Here is a 24,135-nt window from a genome sequence, read left to right as displayed (position 1 = left end):
TGCGATTTTTTTGGCGATTCTGGGGCAATTTTTTCCGATTTTTTTCTGCCGTTTCTTTGCGATTTTTCTGCCATTTTTTTGCCATTTTTCTGGGGATTTTTTGGGGGCATTTTTTTTTGCGATTTTTTGGGGGTTTTTTGGTGATTTTTTGGGGGATTCTCTGTGATTTGTTGGCGATATTTTTGGCGATTTTTTGCAATTTTTTGGGGGATATTTTTGGAGTTTTTCTGCGATTTTTTGGGGGGATTTTTGCGATTTTCTGGTGACTTTTTGGGGGGATGTTTTGCGATTTTTTTTGTGATTTTTTGGCGATTTTTTGGGGGGCTTTTTTTGCCATTTTTGGGGGGATTTTTTTTCGCCATTTTTTTGCGGATTTTTGGGGGCATTTTCGGCGATTTTTTCAGCGATTTCTTTGCGCTTCTTTGCGATTTTTTTGGCGATTTTGGGGCAATTTTTTCCGATTTTTTCTGCCATTTAGCGATTTTTCTGCCATTTTTTTGCCATTTTTCTGGGGATTTTTTGGGGGGATTTTTTTTTGCGATTTTTTGGGGGTTTTTTGGTGATTTTTTGGGGGATTCTCTGTGATTTGTTGGCGATTTTTTTGGCGATTTTTTGCAATTTTTTGGGGGGATTTTTTTGGAGTTTTTTTGCGATTTTTTGGTGATTTTTTGGCGATTTTTTTCCGGATTTTTTGGGGGATTTTTGGCGATATTTTTGGCGGTTTTTTGGGCGATTTTTTTGGCGATTTTTTGGCGATTTTTTCTGCCATTTTTTTGCCATTTTCCTGGGGATTTTTTGGGGGGATTTTTTTTTGCGATTTTTTGGGGGTTTTTTGGTGATTTTTTGGGGGATTCTCTGTGATTTGTTGGCGATTTTTTTGGCGATTTTTTGCAATTTTTTGGGGGGATTTTTTTGGAGTTTTTTTGCGATTTTTTGGTGATTTTTTGGCGATTTTTTTCCGGATTTTTTGGGGGATTTTTGGCGATATTTTTGGCGGGTTTTTGGGCGATTTTTTTGGCGATTTTTTGGCGATTTTTTCTGCCATTTTTTTGCCATTTTTCTGGGGATTTTTTGGGGGCATTTTTTTTTGCGATTTTTTGGGGTTTTTTTGGTGATTTTTTGGGGGATTCTCTGTGATTTGTTGGCGATTTTTTTGGCAATTTTTTGGGGGGATATTTTTGGAGTTTTTCTGCGATTTTTTGGGGGGATTTTTTTTTTGCGATTTTCTGGTGACTTTTTGGGGGGATTTTTGGCGATTTTTTGGGCGATTTTTTGGGCGATTTTTTGGGGGGCTTTTTTTGCCATTTTTGGGGGGACTTTTTTTCGCCATTTTTTTGCGGATTTTTTGGGGGCATTTTTGGCGATTTTTTTGGCGATTTTTTTCGGCGATTTCTTTGCGCTTCTTCGCGATTTTTTTGGCGATTCTGGCGCAATTTTTGCCCATTTTTTCCTGCCGTTTCTTTGCGATTTTTCTGCCATTTCTTTGCCATTTTTCTGGGGATTTTTTTTTTTGGGGGGGGGTGGCGGGGGGGGATTTTTTTTTTTTTTTTTTTTTTTTGAGGCTTTTTCGAATTGCCGCGCTTCCGTTCACTTCATCGAAATCCAAGAAGGAATTAAATGAAGCGACACTCCCGGCTCCCGTTACCTAGATCTTGACCTAGTAATGGATTTGATCTCCTTCTTGTCCTCCTCCAGCTTCTTGTCGTCGGCGCCTTTGGCGTCCTGCAGGTTCTCGTCGGCCTCGTCGTCCGATTTGATCTCCGAGCTGCCCGACGACACGCTCTGCCCTTGGAGAGCGGCGGGAAGGGCTGCGGGCAGGGGTCGGGAACATTCCAGAAGGATTCGGGAAGATTCGGGAAGATTTGGGAAGGATTCGGGAAGATTCGGGAAGGTTCGGGAAGATTTGAGAAGGATTCCGGAAGATTTGGGAAGGATTCAGGAAGATTTGGGAAGGATTTGGGAAGATTCGGGAAGATTCGGGAAGGATTCGGGGAGGATTCGGGGAGGATTCGGGGAGGATTCGGGGAGGATTCGGGAAGATTCAGGAAGGATTTGGGGAAGATTCCAGAAGGATTCGGGAGGATTCGGGGAGGATTCGGGAAGATTCGGGAAGGATTCGGGAAGGATTCGGGAAGATTCGGGGAGGATTCGGGAAGGATTCGGGGAAGATTCCAGAAGGATTCGGGAAGGATTCGGGAAGGATTCGGGAAGATTCCGGAAGATTCGGGAAGGATTCGGGAAGATTCGGGGAGGATTTGGGGAGGATTCGGGAAGATTCAGGAAGGATTCGGGGAGGATTTGGGGAGGATTCGGGGAGGATTCGGGAAGGATTCGGGGAGGATTCGGGGAAGATTCGGGGAGGATTTGGGGAAGATTCCAGAAGGATTCGGGGAGGATTTGGGAAGGATTCGGGGAGGATTCGGGGAAGGATTCGGGAAAAGGGGTGAGGGAGATCACCCTATGGATCCCATCCCATCCCATTGATCCCTTGGATCCCATCCCATCCCATCCCATTGATCCCATCCCATCCCAATCCCATTGATCCCATCCCTTTCCATTGATCCCATCCCATCCCCTGGATCCCATCCCATCGATCCCATCCCATCCCATCCCATGGATCCCATCCCATCCCATCCCATCCCATGGATCCCATTGATCCCATCCCACTGATCCCATCCCATCCCATCCCTTGGATCCCATCCCATTGATCCCATCCCATCCCATGGATCCCATCCCATGGATCCCATCCCATCCCATGGATCCCATCCCACTGATCCCATGGATTCCATCCCATAGATCTCATCCCATCCCTTGGATCCCATCCCATTGATCCCATCCCTTCTAATAGATCCCATCCCATCCCATCCATCCCATGGCTCCCATTGATCCCATCCCATTAATCCCATCCCACTGATCCCATCCTATCCCATCCCATGGATCCCATGGATCCCATTGATCCCATTGATCCCATCCCATAGCTCCCATCCCATCCCATCCCATCCCATCCCATGGCTCCCATCCCATCCCATTGATCCCTTCCCATCCCATGACTCCCATTGATCCCACCCCACTGATCCCATCCCATCCCATCCCATCCCGTCCCACCCCATAGCTCCCATCCCATCCCATCCCATCCCATCCCATAGCTCCCATCCCATCCCATCCCATCCCATCCCATGGCTCCCATCCCATCCCATTGATCCCTTCCCATCCCATGACTCCCATTGATCCCACCCCACTGATCCCATCCCATCCCATCCCATCCCGTCCCACCCCATTGATCCCATCCCATCCCATCCCATCCCGTCCCACCCCATTGATCCCATCCCATCCCATCCCATCCCGTCCCACCCCATTGATCCCATCCCATCCCATCCCATCCCGTCCCACCCCATTGATCCCATCCCATCCCATCCCATCCCGTCCCACCCCATTGATCCCATCCCATCCCATCCCATCCCGTCCCACCCCATTGATCCCATCCCATCCCATCCCATCGATCCCATCCCATCCCATCCCATGGATCCCATCCCATCCCATCCCATCCCATCCCACCCCATTGATCCCATCCCATGGCTCCCATCCCATCCCATTGATCCCATCCCACTGATCCCATCCCATCCCATCCCATCCCATCCCATCCCATCGATCCCATCCCATCCCATGGCTCCCATCCCATCCCATCCCATGGATCCCATTGATCCCATCCCATCCCATGGCTCCCATTGATCCCATCCCATCCCATCCCATTGATCCCACCCCACTGATCCCATCCCACCCCATCCCATCCCATCCCATCCCACTGATCCCATCCCACTGATCCCATCCCATCCCATCCCATCCCATCCCATCCCACCCCACCCCACTGATCCCACCCCATTAATCCCACCCCATCCCCCCACCTCCTCCCAGCCCAGAACATTCCCAAACCCTCCCGGCTCCGGCAGCGCCGCCACGCTCACCCCGGTAGGGATCCTGCGGCGGGTTCAGCTCCGGCGACGTCGCCGACTGCACCGGCAGCTGCGGCACCGGCACCTGGTTGGGCACCAGCGAGTGGCTGCCGCGGAGGCCGACGCCGTCCTCCCGGTGCGCTCCCACCTGCCGGGAGAGAGCCGGCTGAGCCCCAAATCCCGGGAAAAAACCCGTGGGATCCCCTTCGGATCCTCGTCCTCGTCCTCGTCTCGTTGGTTGCAGCCCCGGGCGCTGAGCGGGAGAATCCCGTGGGAAAGGTCGGAGGGGTTTGGGATCTGGAGGGGTTTGGGGGGGTTCAGGAGGGGTTTGGGATCTGGAGGGGTTTGGGGGTCAGGAATGAGGATCCAGGAGGGATTTGGGGGTCCAGGAATGGGGATACAGGAGGGATTTGGGGATCCAGGAGAGATTTGGGGGTTCAAGAATGGGGATCCAGGAGGAATTTGGGGGTCCAGGAATGGGGATCCAGGAGGGATTTGGGGATCTGGAAGGGATTTGGGGGTTCAGGAGGGATTTGGGGGTCCAGGAATGAGGATCCAGGAAGAATTTGGGGATCCAGGAATGGGGATCCAGGAGAGATTTGGGGATCCAGGAGAGATTTGGGGGTTCAGGAAGGATTTGGGGTTCAGGAGGAATTTGGGGATCCGGGAGGAATTTGGGGGTCCAGGAATGAGGATCCAGGAGAGATTTGGGGGTTCAGGAATGGGGATCCAGGAGAGATTTGGGGGTTCAGGAATGGGGATCCAGGAGGAATTTGGGGATCCAGGAGGGATTTGGGGTTCAGGAGGGATTTGGGGATCTGGGAGGGATTTGGGGGTTCAGGAGGGATTTGGGGATCTGGGAGGGATTTGGGGGTCCAGGAATGGGGATCCAGGAGGAATTTGGGGATCTGGGAGAGATTTGGGGATCCAGGAGGGATTTGGGGGTTCAGGAGGGATTTGGGGATCCAGGAGGGATTTGGGGATCCAGGAGAGATTTGGGGGTTCAGGAATGAGGATCCAGGAGGAATTTGGGGATCTGGGAGGGATTTGGGGGTTCAGGAGGGATTTGGGGGTCAGGAGGGATTTGGGATTCAGGAGGGATTTGGGGGTCCAGGAATGAGGATCCAGGAGGGATTTGGGGATCCAGGAGGGATTTGGGGATCCAGGAGGAATTTGGGGGTCCAGGAATGAGGATCCAGGAGGAATTTGGGGATCTGGGAGAGATTTGGGGATCCAGGAGGAATTTGGGGATCCAGGAGGGATTTGGGGGTTCAGGAGGGATTTGGGATCCAGGAGGGATTTGGGGATCCAGGAGGGATTTGGGGATCCAGGAGAGATTTGGGGGTCCAGGAATGGGGATCCAGGAGGGATTTGGGGGTTCAGGAGGGATTTGGGATCCAGGAGGGATTTGGGGATCCAGGAGGGATTTGGGGATCCAGGAGAGATTTGGGGGTCCAGGAATGGGGATCCAGGAGGGATTTGGGGGTTCAGGAGGGATTTGGGGTTCAGGAGGGATTTGGGGATCCGGGAGGGATTTGGGATCCAGGAGAGATTTGGGGGTTCAGGAATGAGGATCCAGGAGGAATTTGGGGATCTGGGAGGGATTTGGGATTCAGGAGGGATTTGGGGGTTCAGGAATGAGGATCCAGGAAGAATTTGGGGATCCAGGAATGGGGATCCAGGAGAGATTTGGGGATCCAGGAGAGATTTGGGGGTTCAGGAGGGATTTGGGGTTCAGGAGGAATTTGGGGATCCGGGAGGAATTTGGGGGTCCAGGAATGAGGATCCAGGAGAGATTTGGGGGTTCAGGAATGGGGATCCAGGAGAGATTTGGGGGTTCAGGAATGGGGATCCAGGAGGAATTTGGGGATCTGGAAGGGATTTGGGGATCCAGGAGGAATTTGGGGATCTGGGAGGGATTTGGGGATCCAGGAGGGATTTGGGATCCAGGAGAGATTTGGGGGTTCAGGAATGGGGATCCAGGAGGAATTTGGGGATCTGGAAGGGATTTGGGGATCCAGGAGGAATTTGGGGATCTGGGAGGGATTTGGGGCTTCAGGAGGGATTTGGGATCCAGGAGGAATTTGGGGATCCAGGAATGGGGATCCAGGAGAGATTTGGGGATCCAGGAATGGGGATCCAGGAGGGATTTGGGATCCAGGAATGGGGATCCAGGAGGGATTTGGGGATCTGGGAGGGATTTGGGGGTTCAGGAGGGATTTGGGGGTTCAGGAATGGGGATCCAGGAGGAATTTGGGGATCCAGGAGGAATTTGGGGGTCCAGGAATGGGGATCCAGGAGGAATTTGGGGATCTGGGAGAGATTTGGGGATCCAGGAGGAATTTGGGGATCCGGGAGGGATTTGGGGGTTCAGGAGGGATTTGGGATCCAGGAGGAATTTGGGGATCCAGGAATGGGGATCCAGGAGAGATTTGGGGATCCAGGAGGAATTTGGGGATCCAGGAGGGATTTGGGGATCTGGGAGGGATTTGGGGGTTCAGGAGGGATTTGGGATCCAGGAATGGGGATCCAGGAAGAATTTGGGGATCCAGGAATGGGGATCCAGGAAGAATTTGGGGGTCCAGGAATTGGGATCCAGGAGGAATTTGGGGATCCAGGAGGAATTTGGGGGTTCAGGAGGGATTTGGAATCCAGGAGGAATTTGGGGGTTCAGGAATGAGGATCCAGGAGGAATTTGGGGATCCAGGAGGAATTTGGGGATCCAGGAAGAATTTGGGGATCCGAGCCCGGCCGGAAAGGGGACGGGAAAGGGAAGGAATGGAGGGAGCGTTTCCATAGGGAAAATTCCGGGAATTTGGGAATGGGAGGGGTGGAGGAGGCGAGGAAGGAATGGGGGGGGATGAGGGGGGAACGGAAAAAAGGGGATTCCAGGGGGTCAATTAATGAGATCAATTAATGGCATCAATTAATGAGATCAATTAATGAGATCAATTAATGAGATCAATGAATGGCATCAATTAATGAGATCAATTAATGAGATCAATTAACGGCATCAGTGGAATGCAGTGGAAGAAATGGAACGAGGGAAATGAAATGGAGGAATAAAATCGAGTAAAATCAAATCAATTAATGAAATTAAGAAGTGAAATCGAAGGGAATAAAATCAATTAATAAAATTAAGAAGTGAAATCGAAGGGAATAAAATCAATTAATAAGATTAAGAAGTGAAATGGAAGGAAATGAAATCAATTAATAAAATTAAGAAGTGAAATCGAAGGGAATAAAATCAATTAATAAAATTAAGAAGTGAAATGGAAGGAAATGAAATCAATTAATAAAATTAAGAAGTGAAATGGAAGGAAATGAAATCAATTAATAAAATTAAGAAGTGAAATGGAAGGAAATGAAATCAATTAATAAAATTAAGAAGTAAAATCGAAGGAAATAAAAGCAATTAATAAAATTAAGAAGTGAAATCGAAGGAAATAAAAGCAATTAATAAAATTAAGAAGTGAAATCGAAGGAAATGAAAGCAATTAATAACATTAAGAAATGAAACGGAGTAAAATAAAATGAAGGAATAAAATCAAGAAATAAAATAAATTAATAAAATTAAGCAGTGAAATCGAAGGAAATAAAAGTAAGGAATAAAATTAAGAAATAAAATCGATTAATAAAATTAAGGAATGAAATGGAGTAAAATAAAATTGAGGACTAAAAGGAAGAAATGAAATTGAATAAAATAAAATCAAGGAACAAACTTAAGAAATAAAATAAAATAAATTAATACAATTAAGAAATGAAATCGAAGAAAATAAATTAATAAAATTAAGGAATTAAATAGAGTAAAATAAAATTAATGAATAAATTTAATAAATAAAATAAAATAGAATAAAGACATTAATGAAGAAAATAAAATTAAGGAAGAAAATTAAGAAACTAAAACTAAGAAAATTGAAGAAAATAAAATAAATTAAGAAAATTAAGAAATGAAATGGAGTAAAATAAAATTAAGGAAGAAAATCAAGAAATGAAATTGAAGAAAATAAAATCGAGGAACAAAGTTAAGAAATCAAAGAAAAGAAATTAATAAAATTAAGCAATGAAATGGAGTAAAATGAATAAAAAATTAAGAAATCAAAGAAAAGAAATTAATAAAATTAAGCAATGAAATGGAGTAAAATAAAAGTAAGGAATAAAGTAAATAAAATAAAAAAATAATAAAATTAAGAAATGAAATCGAAGGAAATAAAATTAAGAAACAAAATTAAGAAATAAAATAAAATAAACGAATAAAATAAAAGGAAGAAAATGAATAAATAAAATAAAAGAAATTAATACAAGTAATAAAGGAAATGGACTAAAAGAAAAGAATCAAATTAATGAATGAAGTCAAAGAGAATAAAAAGAATTAATTAAACAGCAGCAAATGAATAAATAAAACGGAATGGAAGGAAGAGAAGAGGAAAAGAAATGAAATGGAACCAAATTTAAGTTAAATAGAGAAAATTAATTAAAAGAAGAGGATAAAATGAAATGAAGGACTAATTAAATGAAATGAAATAAAATGAAATAAAATAAAATGAAATAAAATGAAATAAAATAAAATGAAATGAAATGAAATAAAATAAAGTGAAATAAAATGAAATGAAATGAAATAAAATGAAATGAAATGAAACAAAATAAAATGAAATGAAATAAAAGAGATGAACAAAATAGAATTCAATAAAATTGATGAATAAAATAGAATTAAAGTAACAGTGCTGAATAAAATAGAATTCAATAAAACAGAGCTAAATAAAATTGGTGAATAAAACAGAATTAAATGAAATTGATGAATAAAACAGAATTCAATGAAATTGGTGACTCAAAGAAAATTGATGAAAAGAATAAAATAAAGTTGGTGAATAAAATAGAAGAAAAGAAAATAGAAGAAAAGAAAATAGAATAAAAGAAAATAGAATTAAATAGAATTAATAAAATGGAATTAAATCAAATAGAATAAAATAAAACGGAATTAAATCAAATAGAATTAAATCAAATAGAATAACAGAAAATAGAATTAAATCAAATAGAATAAAATAGAATAAAAGAAAATAGAATTTATAAATAGAATAGAATCAAAGAAAATAGAATTAAATAAAATAGAATCAAAGAAAATAGAATAAAATAAAATAGAATTAAATAGAATAAAAGAAAATAGAATAAAAGAAAATAGAATTAAATAGAATAGAATAAAATAGAATTAAATAAAATAGAATTAAATAAAATAAAACCGACGAACAAAATAGAATAAAATGGATGAATAAAAATAGAAATAGGGTAAAATAAAATTAACAGAATTAAATAAAATGAAACGAAATAAAATTGATGAATAAAGTAGAATTAAATAGAATAAAACTGATGAATAAAAAGAGGATAAAATAAAATTGATGAATAAAATAGAATTAAATAGAATAAAACTGATGAATAAAAGAGGATAAAATAAAATTGATGGACAAAATAGAATTAAATAAAATCGGTGAATGCAATAAAATTGATGAATAAAATAGAATAAAGTTGAGGAACAAAACAGAATAAAAGAGAATTAAATAAAATAGAATTAAATCAAATTGAGGAACAAAAGAGAATTAAAGAAAATAGAATTAAATAAAATTGAGGAACAAGATAGAATTAAAGAAAATAGAATTAAATCAAATTGAGGAACAAAAGAGAATTAAAGAAAAGAGAATTAAATCAAATTGAGGAACAAGAGAGGATTAAATAAAATCAATGAATAAAGGAATTAAATAGGACAGAATTCATCAATCAAATTAAAGAGAAGGAAATGAAATGGAAGAAATCGAGGGAAAAGCCTAAAATGAGGGAGAATAAAAGAAACCCAAGAAAAAAGAGAATAAAAGGGAATCAATGAAGGGAAGAGAGGAAATAAAAACCTGGAAAAAATCAGATTAAATGGAATCAGCAGGATCAAAGAAATCAAATTAAATAGAATTAAAGAAATCAAATTAAATGGAATCAACAGGATCAAAGAAATCAAATGAAACAGAATTAAAGAATTCCAATGAAACGGAATCAGTGGGATCAAAGAAATCAGATTAAATGGAATCGATAGGATCAAAGAAATCCAAATTAAAAGGATCAAAGAAATCAAATCAAATGGAATCAAAGAGATCTGATTAAATAAAATAAAAGGGATCCAAGAAATCAAAATGAGATGGAATCAGTGGGATCAAAGAAATCAAACAGAATTAAATCCAATGAGATGGAATCAGTGGGATCAAAGGGATGAGATGGAATGGGATCAATGGGATCAAAGGGATGAGACTGAATGGGATCAGTGGGATCAAAGGGATGAGATTGAATGGGATCAATGGGATCAAAGGGATGAGATTGAATGGGATCAATGGGATCAATGGGATGAGACTGAATGGGATCAATGGGATCAAAGGGATGAGATTGAATGGGATCAATGGGATCAAAGGGATGAGATTGAATGGGATCAGTGGGATCAATGGGATGAGATTGAATGGGATCAGTGGGATCAATGGGATGAGATTGAATGGGATCAATGGGATCAAAGGGATGAGATTGAATGGGATCAAAGGGATCAAAGGGATGAGATTGAATGGGATCAAAGGGATGAGATTGAATGGGATCAATGGGATCAAAGGGATGAGATTGAATGGAATCAAAGGGATGAGACTGAATGGAATCAATGGGATCAAAGGGATGAGACTGAATGGAATCAGTGGGATCAAAGGGATGAGATTGAATGGGATCAATGGGATCAAAGGGATGAGATTGAATGGGATCAATGGGATCAAAGGGATGAGATTGAATGGGATCAAAGGGATGAGATTGAATGGGATCAATGGAATCAATGGGATCAAAGGGATGAGATTGAATGGGATCAATGGAATCAATGGGATCAAAGGGATGAGATTGAATGGGATCAATGGGATCAAAGGGATGAGATTGAATGGGATCAGTGGGATCAAAGGGATGAGATTGAATGGGATCAATGGGATGAGACTGAATGGGATCAGTGGGATCAAAGGGATGAGATTGAATGGGATCAGTGGGATCAAAGGGATGAGATTGAATGGGATCAAAGGGATCAAAGGGATGAGATTGAATGGGATCAAAGGGATGAGATTGAATGGGATCAATGGGATCAAAGGGATGAGATTGAATGGGATCAGTGGGATCAAAGGGATGAGATTGAATGGAATCAATGGGATCAAAGGGATGAGATTGAATGGGATCAAAGGGATGAGACTGAATGGAATCAATGGGATCAAAGGGATGAGACTGAATGGGATCAATGGGATCAATGGGATGAGATTGAATGGAATCAATGGGATCAAAGGGATGAGATTGAATGGGATCAAAGGGATGAGATTGAATGGAATCAATGGGATCAATGGGATGAGACTGAATGGGATCAGTGGGATCAAAGGGATGAGATTGAATGGAATCAATGGGATCAAAGGGATGAGATTGAATGGGATCAATGGGATCAAAGGGATGAGATTGAATGGGATCAGTGGGATCAAAGGGATGAGATTGAATGGGATCAAAGGGATCAAAGGGATGAGATTGAATGGGATCAAAGGGATGAGATTGAATGGGATCAATGGGATCAAAGGGATGAGATTGAATGGGATCAGTGGGATCAAAGGGATGAGATTGAATGGAATCAATGGGATCAAAGGGATGAGATTGAATGGGATCAATGGGATCAAAGGGATGAGACTGAATGGGATCAGTGGGATCAAAGGGATGAGATTGAATGGGATCAAAGGGATCAAAGGGATGAGATTGAATGGGATCAAAGGGATGAGATTGAATGGGATCAATGGGATCAAAGGGATGAGATTGAATGGGATCAGTGGGATCAAAGGGATGAGATTGAATGGAATCAATGGGATCAAAGGGATGAGACTGAATGGGATCAATGGGATCAAAGGGATGAGATTGAATGGGATCAATGGGATCAAAGGGATGAGATGGAATGGGATCAATGGGATCAAAGGGATGAGATTGAATGGGATCAATGGGATCAAAGGGATGAGACTGAATGGAATCAATGGGATCAAAGGGATGAGACTGAATGGAATCAATGGGATCAAAGGGATGAGACTGAATGGGATCAATGGGATCAATGGGATCAAAGGGATGAGACTGAATGGGATCAGTGGGATCAAAGGGATGAGATTGAATGGGATCAATGGGATCAAAGGGATGAGATTGAATGGAATCAATGGGATCAAAGGGATGAGATTGAATGGGATCAAAGGGATGAGATTGAATGGGATCAATGGGATCAAAGGGATGAGATGGAATGGAATCAATGGGATCAAAGAGATGAGACTGAATGGGATCAATGGGATCAGAATGAATGGAACCAATGGGATCAAAGAGATCAAATAAAATGGAATCAATGGGATCAAAGGGATGAGATTGAATGGGATCAATGGGATCAAAGGGATGAGATGGAATGGGATCAATGGGATCAAAGGGATGAGATTGAATGGGATCAATGGGATCAAAGGGATGAGACTGAATGGGATCAATGGGATCAAAGGGATGAGATGGAATGGGATCAATGGGATCAAAGGGATGAGACTGAATGGGATCAATGGGATCAAAGGGATGAGATTGAATGGGATCAGTGGGATCAAAGGGATGAGACTGAATGGGATCAATGGGATCAAAGGGATGAGACTGAATGGAATCAATGGGATCAAAGGGATGAGACTGAATGGGATCAATGGGATCAAAGGGATGAGATTGAATGGGATCAATGGGATCAATGGGATGAGACTGAATGGAATCAATGGGATCAAAGGGATGAGATGGAATGGGATCAATGGGATCAAAGGGATGAGATTGAATGGGATCAGTGGGATCAAAGGGATGAGATTGAATGGGATCAAAGGGATGAGATTGAATGGGATCAATGGGATCAATGGGATGAGACTGAATGGAATCAATGGGATCAAAGGGATGAGATGGAATGGGATCAATGGGATCAAAGGGATGAGACTGAATGGGATCAATGGGATCAAAGGGATGAGACTGAATGGGATCAATGGGATCAAAGGGATGAGATTGAATGGGATCAATGGGATCAAAGGGATGAGACTGAATGGGATCAGTGGGATCAAAGGGATGAGATTGAATGGGATCAAAGGGATGAGATTGAATGGGATCAATGGGATCAATGGGATGAGATTGAATGGGATCAATGGGATCAAAGGGATGAGACTGAATGGGATCAGTGGGATCAAAGGGATGAGACTGAATGGGATCAATGGGATCAAAGGGATGAGATTGAATGGAACCAATGGGATCAAAGGGATGAGATTGAATGGGATCAATGGGATCAAAGGGATGAGATTGAATGGAACCAATGGGATCAAAGGGATGAGATTGAATGGGATCAATGGGATCAAAGGGATGAGATTGAATGGGATCAGTGGGATCAAAGGGTGAGACTGAATGGGATCAATGGGATGAGACTGAATGGAATCAATGGGATCAATGGGATGAGATTGAATGGAATCAATGGGATCAATGGGATGAGATTGAATGGAATCAATGGGATCAAAGGGATGAGATTGAATGGAATCAGTGGGATCAAAGGGATGAGACTGAATGGGATCAATGGGATCAAAGGGATGAGATTGAATGGAATCAGTGGGATCAAAGGGATGAGACTGAATGGGATCAATGGGATCAAAGGGATGAGATTGAATGGGATCAGTGGGATCAAAGGGATGAGACTGAATGGGATCAATGGGATCAAAGGGATGAGACTGAATGGGATCAATGGGATCAAAGGGATGAGATTGAATGGGATCAGTGGGATCAAAGGGATGAGATTGAATGGGATCAATGGGATCAAAGGGATGAGATTGAATGGGATCAATGGGATCAAAGGGATGAGATGGAATGGGATCAGTGGGATCAAAGGGATGAGATTGAATGGAATCAATGGGATCAATGGGATCAAAGGGATGAGATTGAATGGGATCAATGGGATCAAAGGGATGAGATTGAATGGGATCAATGGGATCAAAGGGATGAGATTGAATGGGATCAATGGGATCAAAGGGATGAGACTGAATGGGATCAATGGGATCAAAGGGATGAGACTGAATGGGATCCATGGGATCAAAGGGATGAGATTGAATGGGATCCATGGGATCAAAGGGATGAGACTGAATGGGATCAGTGGGATGGGATGGGATGGGATGGGGATGGGAGAGAAGAAAGGGAATGACAGAAATGAAAAGGGAAGAAAGGAAAGAAAGAAATGAAAAGGAAAGAAATCGAATGAAGAAATGAACTGAGAAGAACGAAAGAAACGAAAAGGAAAGAAATGAAGAAACGGAAAGAAATGAAATGAAATGAAAGAAAGAAAGAAAAATGACAAAGAAATGAAAGAAAGAAAGAAAGAAAGAAAGAAAGAAAGAAAGAAAGAAAGAAAGAAAGAAAGAAAGAAAGAAAGAAAGAAAGAAAGAAAGAAAGAAAGAAATTAAAAGGAAAGACATGAAATGCAAGAAAGACATTGAAAGCCGAGAGAGTTCAAGGGCATCACTAAAAAGAAATAGAATTGATAGAAGAAATGGAAGAAATGGAATAAAAAGAATCAAAGAAATGAGCGGAAGGGAAAGGGAGGAAACGAAAGAACTGAAAATAAACTCGGGAGAGACGGGATGGAATCGAGAGGAGCCAAAGGAAGGGACTCAAACGAAATCCGTGAAAAGAAACGGGATCAAGAGAAGAGAAAAACTGGAAGAAATGGAGAAGAATGGAAGGAAATAAAGGGAATTACATCCATGAAAAGAAAGGGAATCAAGAGAAGAGAAAGAAATGGAAGAGCAGGAAAAAAAAGGAATGAAATCCATCAAAATCACGGGAATCAGCAGCAGAGGAAAACCGGGAATCAACGGAACGGGAATGGAACGAAGGGAATTAAATCCATTAAAAAATGGAATCGATAGAAGAGAAAAAAATGGAATAAATGGAACGGAAGGAATGAAATGGAATTACATCGATAAAATTGAATGGAATCAATAGAAATGATTGGAAACAATGGCAATAAAGGGAATTAAATCAATAAAAAGAAATGAAATCAAGAGAAGAGAAAAAATGGAATAAATGGAACGGAATGAAATAAATGGAATTAAATCAGTAAAATTGAATGGAATCAGTGGAATAAAACAATTGGAATAAACAGAAATAAAGGGAATGAAATCAGGAAAATTGAATGGAATCAATGGATTGAAACGATTGGAATAAACAGAAAGAAAGGGAATTAAATCAATGAAATTAAATGGAATCAATGGAATAGAAATGATTGGAATAAACAGAAAGAAAGGGAATTAAATCAATAAAAAGAAATGGAATCAACAGAAGAGAAAAGAATGGAATAAATGGAATAGAATAGAATAAATGTAATTAAATTAATAAAAAGAACTGCAATCAAGAGAAGAGAAAAAATGGAGGGAATGGAATGGAATGGAATAAATGGAATTAAATCAGGAAAATTGAACGGAATCAAGAAATAATATATTTAAATTAAATCTCAATTTAAAAAGAAATAAATCAATCGGTGAAATTGAACGGAAGTGGAATCGAACGAGAGAGAAAAGAATTCCAAAGGAAGGAAATGGGAATAAATAAAAAATTCTAAAGGAAGGAAATGGAATAAAGAAAGAATTCCAAAGGAAAAAAACGGAATAAATAAAAAATTCCAAAGGAAAAAAAAATGGGATCAAGAAAGAATTGCAAAGGAAGGAAATAATGGGATCGAGGGCAGAATGGAAGCAGAAGGGAACGGAATCCATGGAAGAACGGGAAGCCAATCCAACAACGGGATCAGTAAAAGGATCGGGAACGGGATGCAGTGGGATCAAGGAAAGCAAAAAGGAGGAATTCCGCTGCTTTGGGGGGCCGGGAAGAGAAATCCTAATCCCAATCCTAATCCTAATCCTAATCCTAATCCTAATCTTAATCCTAATCCTAATCCTAATCCCAATCCTAATCCTAATCTCAATCCTAATCCCAATCCTAATCCCAATCTCAATCCTAATCCTAATCCCAATCCTAATCCCAATCTCAATCCTAATCCTAATCCCAATCTCAATCCTAATCTTAATCCTAATCCTAATCCCAATCTCAATCCTAATCTTAATCCTAATCCCAATCCCAATCCCAATCCTAATCCCAATCCCAATCCCAGTCTCAATCCCAATCCCAATTCCAATCCTAATCCCAATCCCAATCTCAATCCTAATCCCATTCCCAATCCCATTCCCATTCCAGCTCTCACTGGAATATTCCCATTCCCAATCCCATTCCCATTCCAGCTCTCACTGGGATATTCCCATTCCCATCCCATTCCCATTCCCATTCCAGCTCTCACTGGGATATTCCCAATCCCAATCCCATTCCCATTCCAGCTCCCACTGGGATATTCCCATTCCCAATCCCATTCCCATTCCAGCTCCCACTGGGATATTCCCATTCCCAATCCCATTCCAGCTCTCACTGGGATATTCCCATTCCCACTCCCAATCCCATTCCCATCCCACAGAGCAGCTCCCACTGGGATATTCCCAATCCCATTCCCATTCCAGCTCTCACTGGGATATTCCCAATCCCATCCCCATCCCACTGGGATTTTCCTGTCCCACTGGCACACTCCCATTCCCAATCCCATTCCCATTCCAGCTCTCACTGGGATATTCCCATTCCCACTCCCAATCCCATTCCCATCCCCATCCCACTGGGATTTTCCTGTCCCACTGACACACTCCCATTCCCATCCCCAATCCCATCCCACTGGGATTTTCCTGTCCCACTGGCACACTCCCATTCCCAATCCCATTCCCATTCCAGCTCTCACTGAGATATTCCCATTCCCACTCCCAATCCCATTCCCATCCCCATCCCACTGGGATTCTCCTGTCCCACTGGGATTTTCCTGTCCCACTTGCACACTCCCATTCCCATTCCCATCCCCATCCCACTGGGATTTTCCTGTCCCACTGGGACACTCCCATTCCCATCCCCATCCCCATCCCACTGGGATTTTCCTGTCCCACTGACACACTCCCATTCCCATCCCCATCCCACTGGGATTTTCCTGTCCCACTGACACACTCCCAATCCCATTCCCATTCCAGCTCCCACTGGGATTTTCCGCTCCCACTGGGATTTTCCTGTCCCACTGACACACTCCCATTCCCATTCCCATCCCCATCCCACTGGGATTTTCCTGTCCCACTGACACACTCCCATTCCCATTCCCATCCCCATCCCACTGGGATTTTCCTGTCCCACTGACACACTCCCATTCCCATCCCCATCCCACTGGGATTTTCCTGTCCCACTGACACACTCCCATTCCCATTCCCATCCCCATCCCACTGGGATTTTCCTGTCCCACTGACACACTCCCAATCCCATTCCCATTCCAGCTCCCACTGGGATTTTCCGCTCCCACTGGGATTTTCCTGTCCCACTGACACACTCCCATTCCCATTCCCATCCCCATCCCACTGGGATTTTCCTGTCCCACTGGCACACTCCCATTCCCAATCCCATTCCCATTCCAGCTCTCACTGGGATATTCCCATTCCCACTCCCAATCCCATTCCCATCCCCATCCCACTGGGATTTTCCTGTCCCACTGGGATTTTCCTGTCCCACTGGCACACTCCCATTCCCATCCCCATCCCACTGGGATTTTCCTGTCCCACTGGCACACTCCCAATCCCATTCCCATTCCAGCTCTCACTGGGATTTTCCGCTCCCACTGGGATTTTCCTGTCCCACTGACACACTCCCATTCCCATTCCCATCCCCATCCCACTGGGATTTTCCTGTCCCACTGACACACTCCCATTCCCAATCCCATTCCCATTCCAGCTCCCACTGGGATTTTCCGCTCCCACTGGGATTTTCCTGTCCCACTGACACACTCCCATTCCCATCCCCATCCCACTGGGATTTTCCTGTCCCACTGACACACTCCCATTCCCATCCCCATCCCACTGGGATTTTCCTGTCCCACTGACACACTCCCATTCCCATCCCCATCCCACTGGGATTTTCCTGTCCCACTGGCACACTCCCAATCCCATTCCCATTCCAGCTCTCACTGGGATTTTCCGCTCCCACTGGGATTTTCCTGTCCCACTGACACACTCCCATTCCCATTCCCATCCCCATCCCACTGGGATTTTCCTGTCCCACTGACACACTCCCATTCCCAATCCCATTCCCATTCCAGCTCCCACTGGGATTTTCCGCTCCCACTGGGATTTTCCTGTCCCACTGACACACTCCCATTCCCATCCCCATCCCACTGGGATTTTCCTGTCCCACTGACACACTCCCATTCCCATCCCCATCCCCATCCCACTGGGACATTCCTGTCCCACTGACACACTCCCATTCCCACCGCACTCCCACCTCCCGGCGCAGTTCCCGGTGCCCCGCCGGGCCGCTCACCATCAGGGAATGCCGGTTGGCCGAGAGCAGCCCGGTGCCGTAGCCCGAGGCCAGGCCGGCCATGGCGCCGTTGTGGGCGGCTCCCAGCAGCCCGTGCACGTCCCCGTGCGCGCCGGCCATGGCGGGCGCCGGCCCCACCGCGTGGTTCCGCAGCACGTGGATGGCGTCGTCCAGGCGCTCCAGGCGGTCCTCGATGCGGCTCTGCTGCGCGCCGGGAGGGAAAAGCGGCATCGGCGTCAGGGCGGCGCCGGGCTGGCGGGGCAAGGAGGCCCCGCTCGGCCCCACCGCGGGCTCCGGGGGCGGCCGGAACGCTCGGGGTTGAATCCGTGGGGTTGAATCCGTGGGGTTGAATCCGTGGGATTGAACCCTCGGGATTGAATCTGCGGGGTTGAACCCTCGGGATTGAATCTGCGGGGTTGAATCTGCGGGATTGAACCCTTGGGATTGAATCCGCGGGATTGAACCCTCAGGATTGAGCACTCAGGATTGAACCCTTGGGATTGAACCCTCGGGATTGAACCTCGGGATTGAATCCTTGGGATTGAACCCTTGGGATTGAACCCTTGGGATTGAATCCTTGGGATTGAATCCTTGGGATTGAACCCTCAGGATTGAACCCTCGGGATTGAACCCTCGGGGTGGAACCCTCGGGATTGAACCCTCGGGACTGAATCCTTGGGATTGAATCCTTGGGATTGAACCCTCGGGATTGAACCCTCAGGATTGAACCCTCTGGATTGAATCCTTGGGATTGAATCCTCGGGATTGAACCCTCAGGATGGAATCCTTGGGATTGAATCCTCGGGATTGAATCCTCGGGATTGAGCACTCGGGACTGAATCCGTGGGATTGAATCCTTGGGATTGAATCCTTGGGATTGAACCCTCAGGATGGAATCCTCAGGATTGAATCCTTGGGATTGAACCCTTGGGATTGAACCCTTGGGATTGAACCCTCGGGATTGAACCCTCAGGATTGAATCCTTGGGATTGAACCTTGGGATTGAACCCTCAGGATTGAACCCTCGGAATTGAATCCTTGGGATTGAACCCTTGGGATTGAACCCTCAGGATTGAACCCTCAGGATGGAACCCTTGGGACTGAACCTTTAGGGTTTGATCTTTAGGATCCTTCCATTTCCCTGGGGATTTTTCCCTCCGTTCCCCCTCCCTGCCCTGCCCTCCTCCCCTCTCCCGTTTTTTTAAGGAATTCTGCTCCCCCTAAGGCCACGGTTCGGGATGGGGAACACGAGGGCAGCTTCGATTTTCATGGGCAGAACAGGTTCAACGATTCCTCATGAACGGAAATCGGGCCGGGCCAGCGGAGCCCTCGAGGTCTCGGCAGAGTTTGCGCGAGGTCGGAACGGGAGCGGGATTGAAGCCGGCATTCCGAAGCCGACATTCCGAAGCCGGCAACGGGAACCAACGAGAACCCGAAGAACACCAAAAAAAGGAGCGGAAGGAGAGGAATAAATCCGAGTTTCCGTCGCGGATCGGCTCCGAGCGGCCTTGTCCTCCCTCCCCCCCCAGCTGATCCCGGGATCGCACGGACACGGAGAGGAGCCAGCGGCTCCCGCGGCCCCTCACAGCCGGGGGTCCTACGGGGAGAATTCCCGTGGGATGGGGAACCTCAGCAGGAGCATTCCCAAGGGATGGAGAACCTGGAGAACCTCAGCAGGAGCATTCCCAAGGGATGGAGAACCTGGGATCTCCACAGGACCATTCCCAAGGGATGGAGAACCTGGAGAACCTCCACAGCACCATTCCCAGGGAATGGGGATCCTGGGATCTCCACAGGACCATTCCCTGGGAATGGGGATCCTGGGATCTCCACAGGACCATTCCCAAGGCATGGAGAACCTGGAGAACCTCAGCAGGAGCATTCCCAGGGAATGGGGATCCTGGGATCTCCACAGGACCATTCCCAGGGAGAACCTCCCCAGGACCATTCCCAAGGGATGGAGAACCTGGGATCTCCACAGCACCATTCCCAAGGGATGCAGAATCTGGGATCTCCACAGGAGCATTCCCAGGGAATGGGGATCCTGGGATCTCCACAGGACCATTCCCAGGGAGAACCTCCCCAGGACCATTCCCAAGGGATGGAGAACCTGGGATCTCCACAGCACCATTCCCAAGGGATGGAGAACCTGGAGAACCTCCACAGGAGCATTCCCAAGGGATGGAGAACCTGGGATCTCCACAGGATCATTCCCATGGGATGCAGAATCTGGGATCTCCACAGCACCATTCCCAGGGAATGGGGATCCTGGGATCTCCACAGGATCATTCCCAAGGCATGGAGAACCTGGAGAACCTCCACAGGACCATTCCCAAGGGATGGAGAACCTGGGATCTCCACAGGATCATTCCCAAGGCATGGAGAACCTGGAGAACCTCCACAGGACCATTCCCAGGGAATGGAGAACCTGGAGAACCTCCACAGGACCATTCCCAGGGAATGGAGAACCTGGGATCTCCACAGGAGCATTCCCAAGGGATGGAGAACCATCAGGATGTGGGTGGGAAAGGCTGGAGATCTCTGGGATCCATCGGGATTAGGATCTCCCTGCTGGGGCGGGAAGAGCAGTCCCGGCTGATCCCGAATTCTGGCAAATTCCCGACTCTTCCCGCTGAGCCCACGAGGTGGCCAGGAGGCCACCCAGGACACCGGAGGCTCCGAATGCCACCCACATCCCAGCCAGGGACGCTCGGGCCACCGGAATTCCCGGCGGAGAGGACATCACCTCCAGCATTCCATGGGAGAGGAGCCATGGGCTTCCTGCTCCACCAGGAGATCCCTGACCTTCATTCCATGGGATCCCTGACCTTCATTCCATGAGATCCCTGACCCTCATTCCATGGGATCCCTGACCTTCATCTCCTCATTCCATGAGGATCCCTGACCTTCATTCCATGAGATCCCTGACCTTCATTCCATGGGATCCCTGACCTTCATCTCCTCATTCCATGGGATCCCTGACCTTCATTCCATGAGATCCCTGACCTTCATTCCATGAGATCCCTGACCCTCATTCCATGGGATCCCTGACCTTCATCTCCTCATTCCATGAGGATCCCTGACCTTCATTCCATGAGATCCCTGACCTTCATTCCATGGGATCCCTGACCTTCATCTCCTCATTCCATGGGATCCCTGACCTTCATTCCATGAGATCCCTGACCTTCATTCCATGGGATCCCTGACCTTCATCTCCTCATTCCATGGGATCCCTGACCTTCATTCCATGAGATCCCTGACCTTCATCTCCTCATTCCATGGGATCCCTGACCTTCATTCCATGGGATCCCTGACCCTCATTCCATGGGATCCCTGACCCTCATTCAATGGGATCCCTGACCTTCATCTCCTCATTCCATGGGATCCCTGACCCTCATTCCATGGGATCCCTGACCTTCATTCCATGGGATCCCTGACCTTCATCCCCTCATTCCATGGGATCCCTGACCTTCATTCCATGGGATCCCTGACCTTCATCCCCTCATTCCATGGGATCCCTGACCTTCATCTCCTCATTCCATGGGATCCCTGACCTTCATCTCCTCATTCCATGGGATCCCTGACCTTCATTCCATGGGATCCCTGACCTTCATTCCATGGGATCCCTGACCCTCATTCCATGGGATCCCTGACCTTCATCTCCTCATTCCATGAGATCCCTGACCTTCATTCCATGGGATCCCTGACCTTCATTCCATGGGATCCCTGACCTTCATCTCCTCATTCCATGAGATCCCTGACCTTCATTCCATGGGATCCCTGACCTTCATTCCATGGGATCCCTGACCTTCATTCCATGGGATCCCTGACCTTCATCTCCTCATTCCATGAGATCCCTGACCTTCATTCCATGAGATCCCTGACCTTCATCTCCTCATTCCATGGGAACCCTGACCTTCATTCCATGGGATCCCTGACCTTCATTCCATGAGATCCCTGACCTTCATTCCATGGGATCCCTGACCTTCATTCCATGAGATCCCTGACCTTCATCGCCTCATTCCATGAGATCCCTGACCTTCATTCCATGGGATCCCTGACCTTCATCTCCTCATTCCATGGGATCCCTGACCTTCATTCCATGGGATCCCTGACCTTCATTCCATGGGATCCCTGACCTTCATTCCATGCGATCCCTGACCTTCATCTCCTCATTCCATGGGATCCCTGACCTTCATTCCATGGGATCCCTGACCTTCATTCCATGGGATCCCTGACCCGCATTCCATGGGATCCCTGACCTTCATTCCATGGGATCCCTGACCTTCATCTCCTCATTCCATGGGATCCCTGACCTTCATTCCATGGGATCCCTGACCTTCATTCCATGGGATCCCTGACCCTCATTCCATGGGATCCCTGACCCTCATTCCATGGGATCCCTGACCTTCATCTCCTCATTCCATGGGATCCCTGACCTTCATTCCATGGGATCCCTGACCCTCATTCCATGGGATCCCTGACCTTCATTCCATGGGATCCCTGACCTTCATCGCCTCATTCCATGGGATCCCTGACCTTCATTCCATGGGATCCCTGACCTTCATCTCCTCATTCCATGGGATCCCTGACCTTCATTCCATGAGATCCCTGACCTTCATCTCCTCATTCCATGGGATCCCTGACCCTCATTCCATGAGTTCCCTGACCTTCATTCCATGGGATCCCTGACCTTCATTCCATGGGATCCCTGACCTTCATTCCATGAGATCCCTGACCTTCATCTCCTCATTCCATGGGATCCCTGACCCTCATTCAATGGGATCCCTGACCTTCATCTCCTCATTCCATGGGATCCCTGACCTTCATTCCATGGGATCCCTGACCTTCATTCCATGGGATCCCTGACCTTCATCTCCTCATTCCATGGGATCCCTGACCCTCATTCCATGGGATCCCTGACCTTCATTCCATGAGATCCCTGACCTTCATCTCCTCATTCCATGCGATCCCTGACCTTCATTCCATGGGATCCCTGACCTTCATTCCATGGGATCCCTGACCTTCATTCCATGGGATCCCTGACCTTCATCTCCTCATTCCATGAGATCCCTGACCTTCATCTCCTCATTCCATGAGATCCCTGACCTTCATTCCATGGGATCCCTGACCTTCATTCCATGGGATCCCTGACCTTCATCTCCTCATTCCATGGGATCCCTGACCTTCATCTCCTCATTCCATGGGATCCCTGACCTTCATTCCATGGGATCCCTGACCTTCATCCCCTCATTCCATGGGATCCCTGACCTTCATTCCATGGGATCCCTGACCTTCATTCCATGAGATCCCTGACCTTCATCTCCTCATTCCATGGGATCCCTGACCTTCATTCCATGGGATCCCTGACCTTCATCTCCTCATTCCATGGGATCCCTGACCTTCATTCCATGGGATCCCTGACCTTCATTCCATGGGATCCCTGACCTTCATCCCCTCATTCCATGGGATCCCTGACCTTCATTCCATGGGATCCCTGACCTTCACTCCCCTCACTCTGGGATCACTCCCAGCTCCACCAGGATCCCTGACCCTCATTCCATGAGGATCCCTGATCCTCAACCCCTCACTCCAGGATCACTCCCAGCTCCATGAGGATCCCTGACCACCACTCCCCTCACTCCGGGATCACTCCCAGCTCCATGAGGATCCCTGACCATCACTCCCCTCA

The 24,135-nt window shown here is 46.1% G+C and overlaps 1 protein-coding gene across 11 annotated transcripts in view; it reads right to left on the bottom strand.

The window, feature by feature from the left end:
- Positions 1-1,484: 1,484 nt before the first annotated feature.
- The window catches only part of LOC309584643 (transcription factor 4-like), a 155,031-nt gene continuing 132,380 nt past the window's right edge, over positions 1,485-24,135 (bottom strand). For 5 of the 11 annotated variants that reach the window (XM_082300790.1, XM_082300784.1, XM_082300788.1 and 2 more), the window contains 3 exons: positions 18,444-18,647; positions 3,963-4,098; positions 1,543-1,808 (listed from right to left, as the gene is read on the bottom strand). In XM_082300790.1, the coding sequence (XP_082156916.1) occupies positions 1,642-1,808; positions 3,963-4,098; positions 18,444-18,647 (507 nt within the window). In that variant the 3' untranslated portion in view covers positions 1,543-1,641. Of the gene's footprint in view, positions 1,809-3,962; positions 4,099-18,443; positions 18,648-24,135 lie in introns of all 11 variants that reach the window. The other 6 variants (XM_082300786.1, XM_082300785.1, XM_082300787.1 and 3 more) reach the window with 6 other exon arrangements.

The sequence above is a fragment of the Coloeus monedula genome (assembly GCF_965178545.1).
Source record: "Coloeus monedula genome assembly, chromosome: W".
Classification (NCBI taxonomy): Eukaryota; Metazoa; Chordata; class Aves; order Passeriformes; family Corvidae; genus Coloeus; species Coloeus monedula.
Note: the sequence above shows the minus strand (reverse complement) of the source record. Positions and strands in the feature narration are given on the sequence as shown.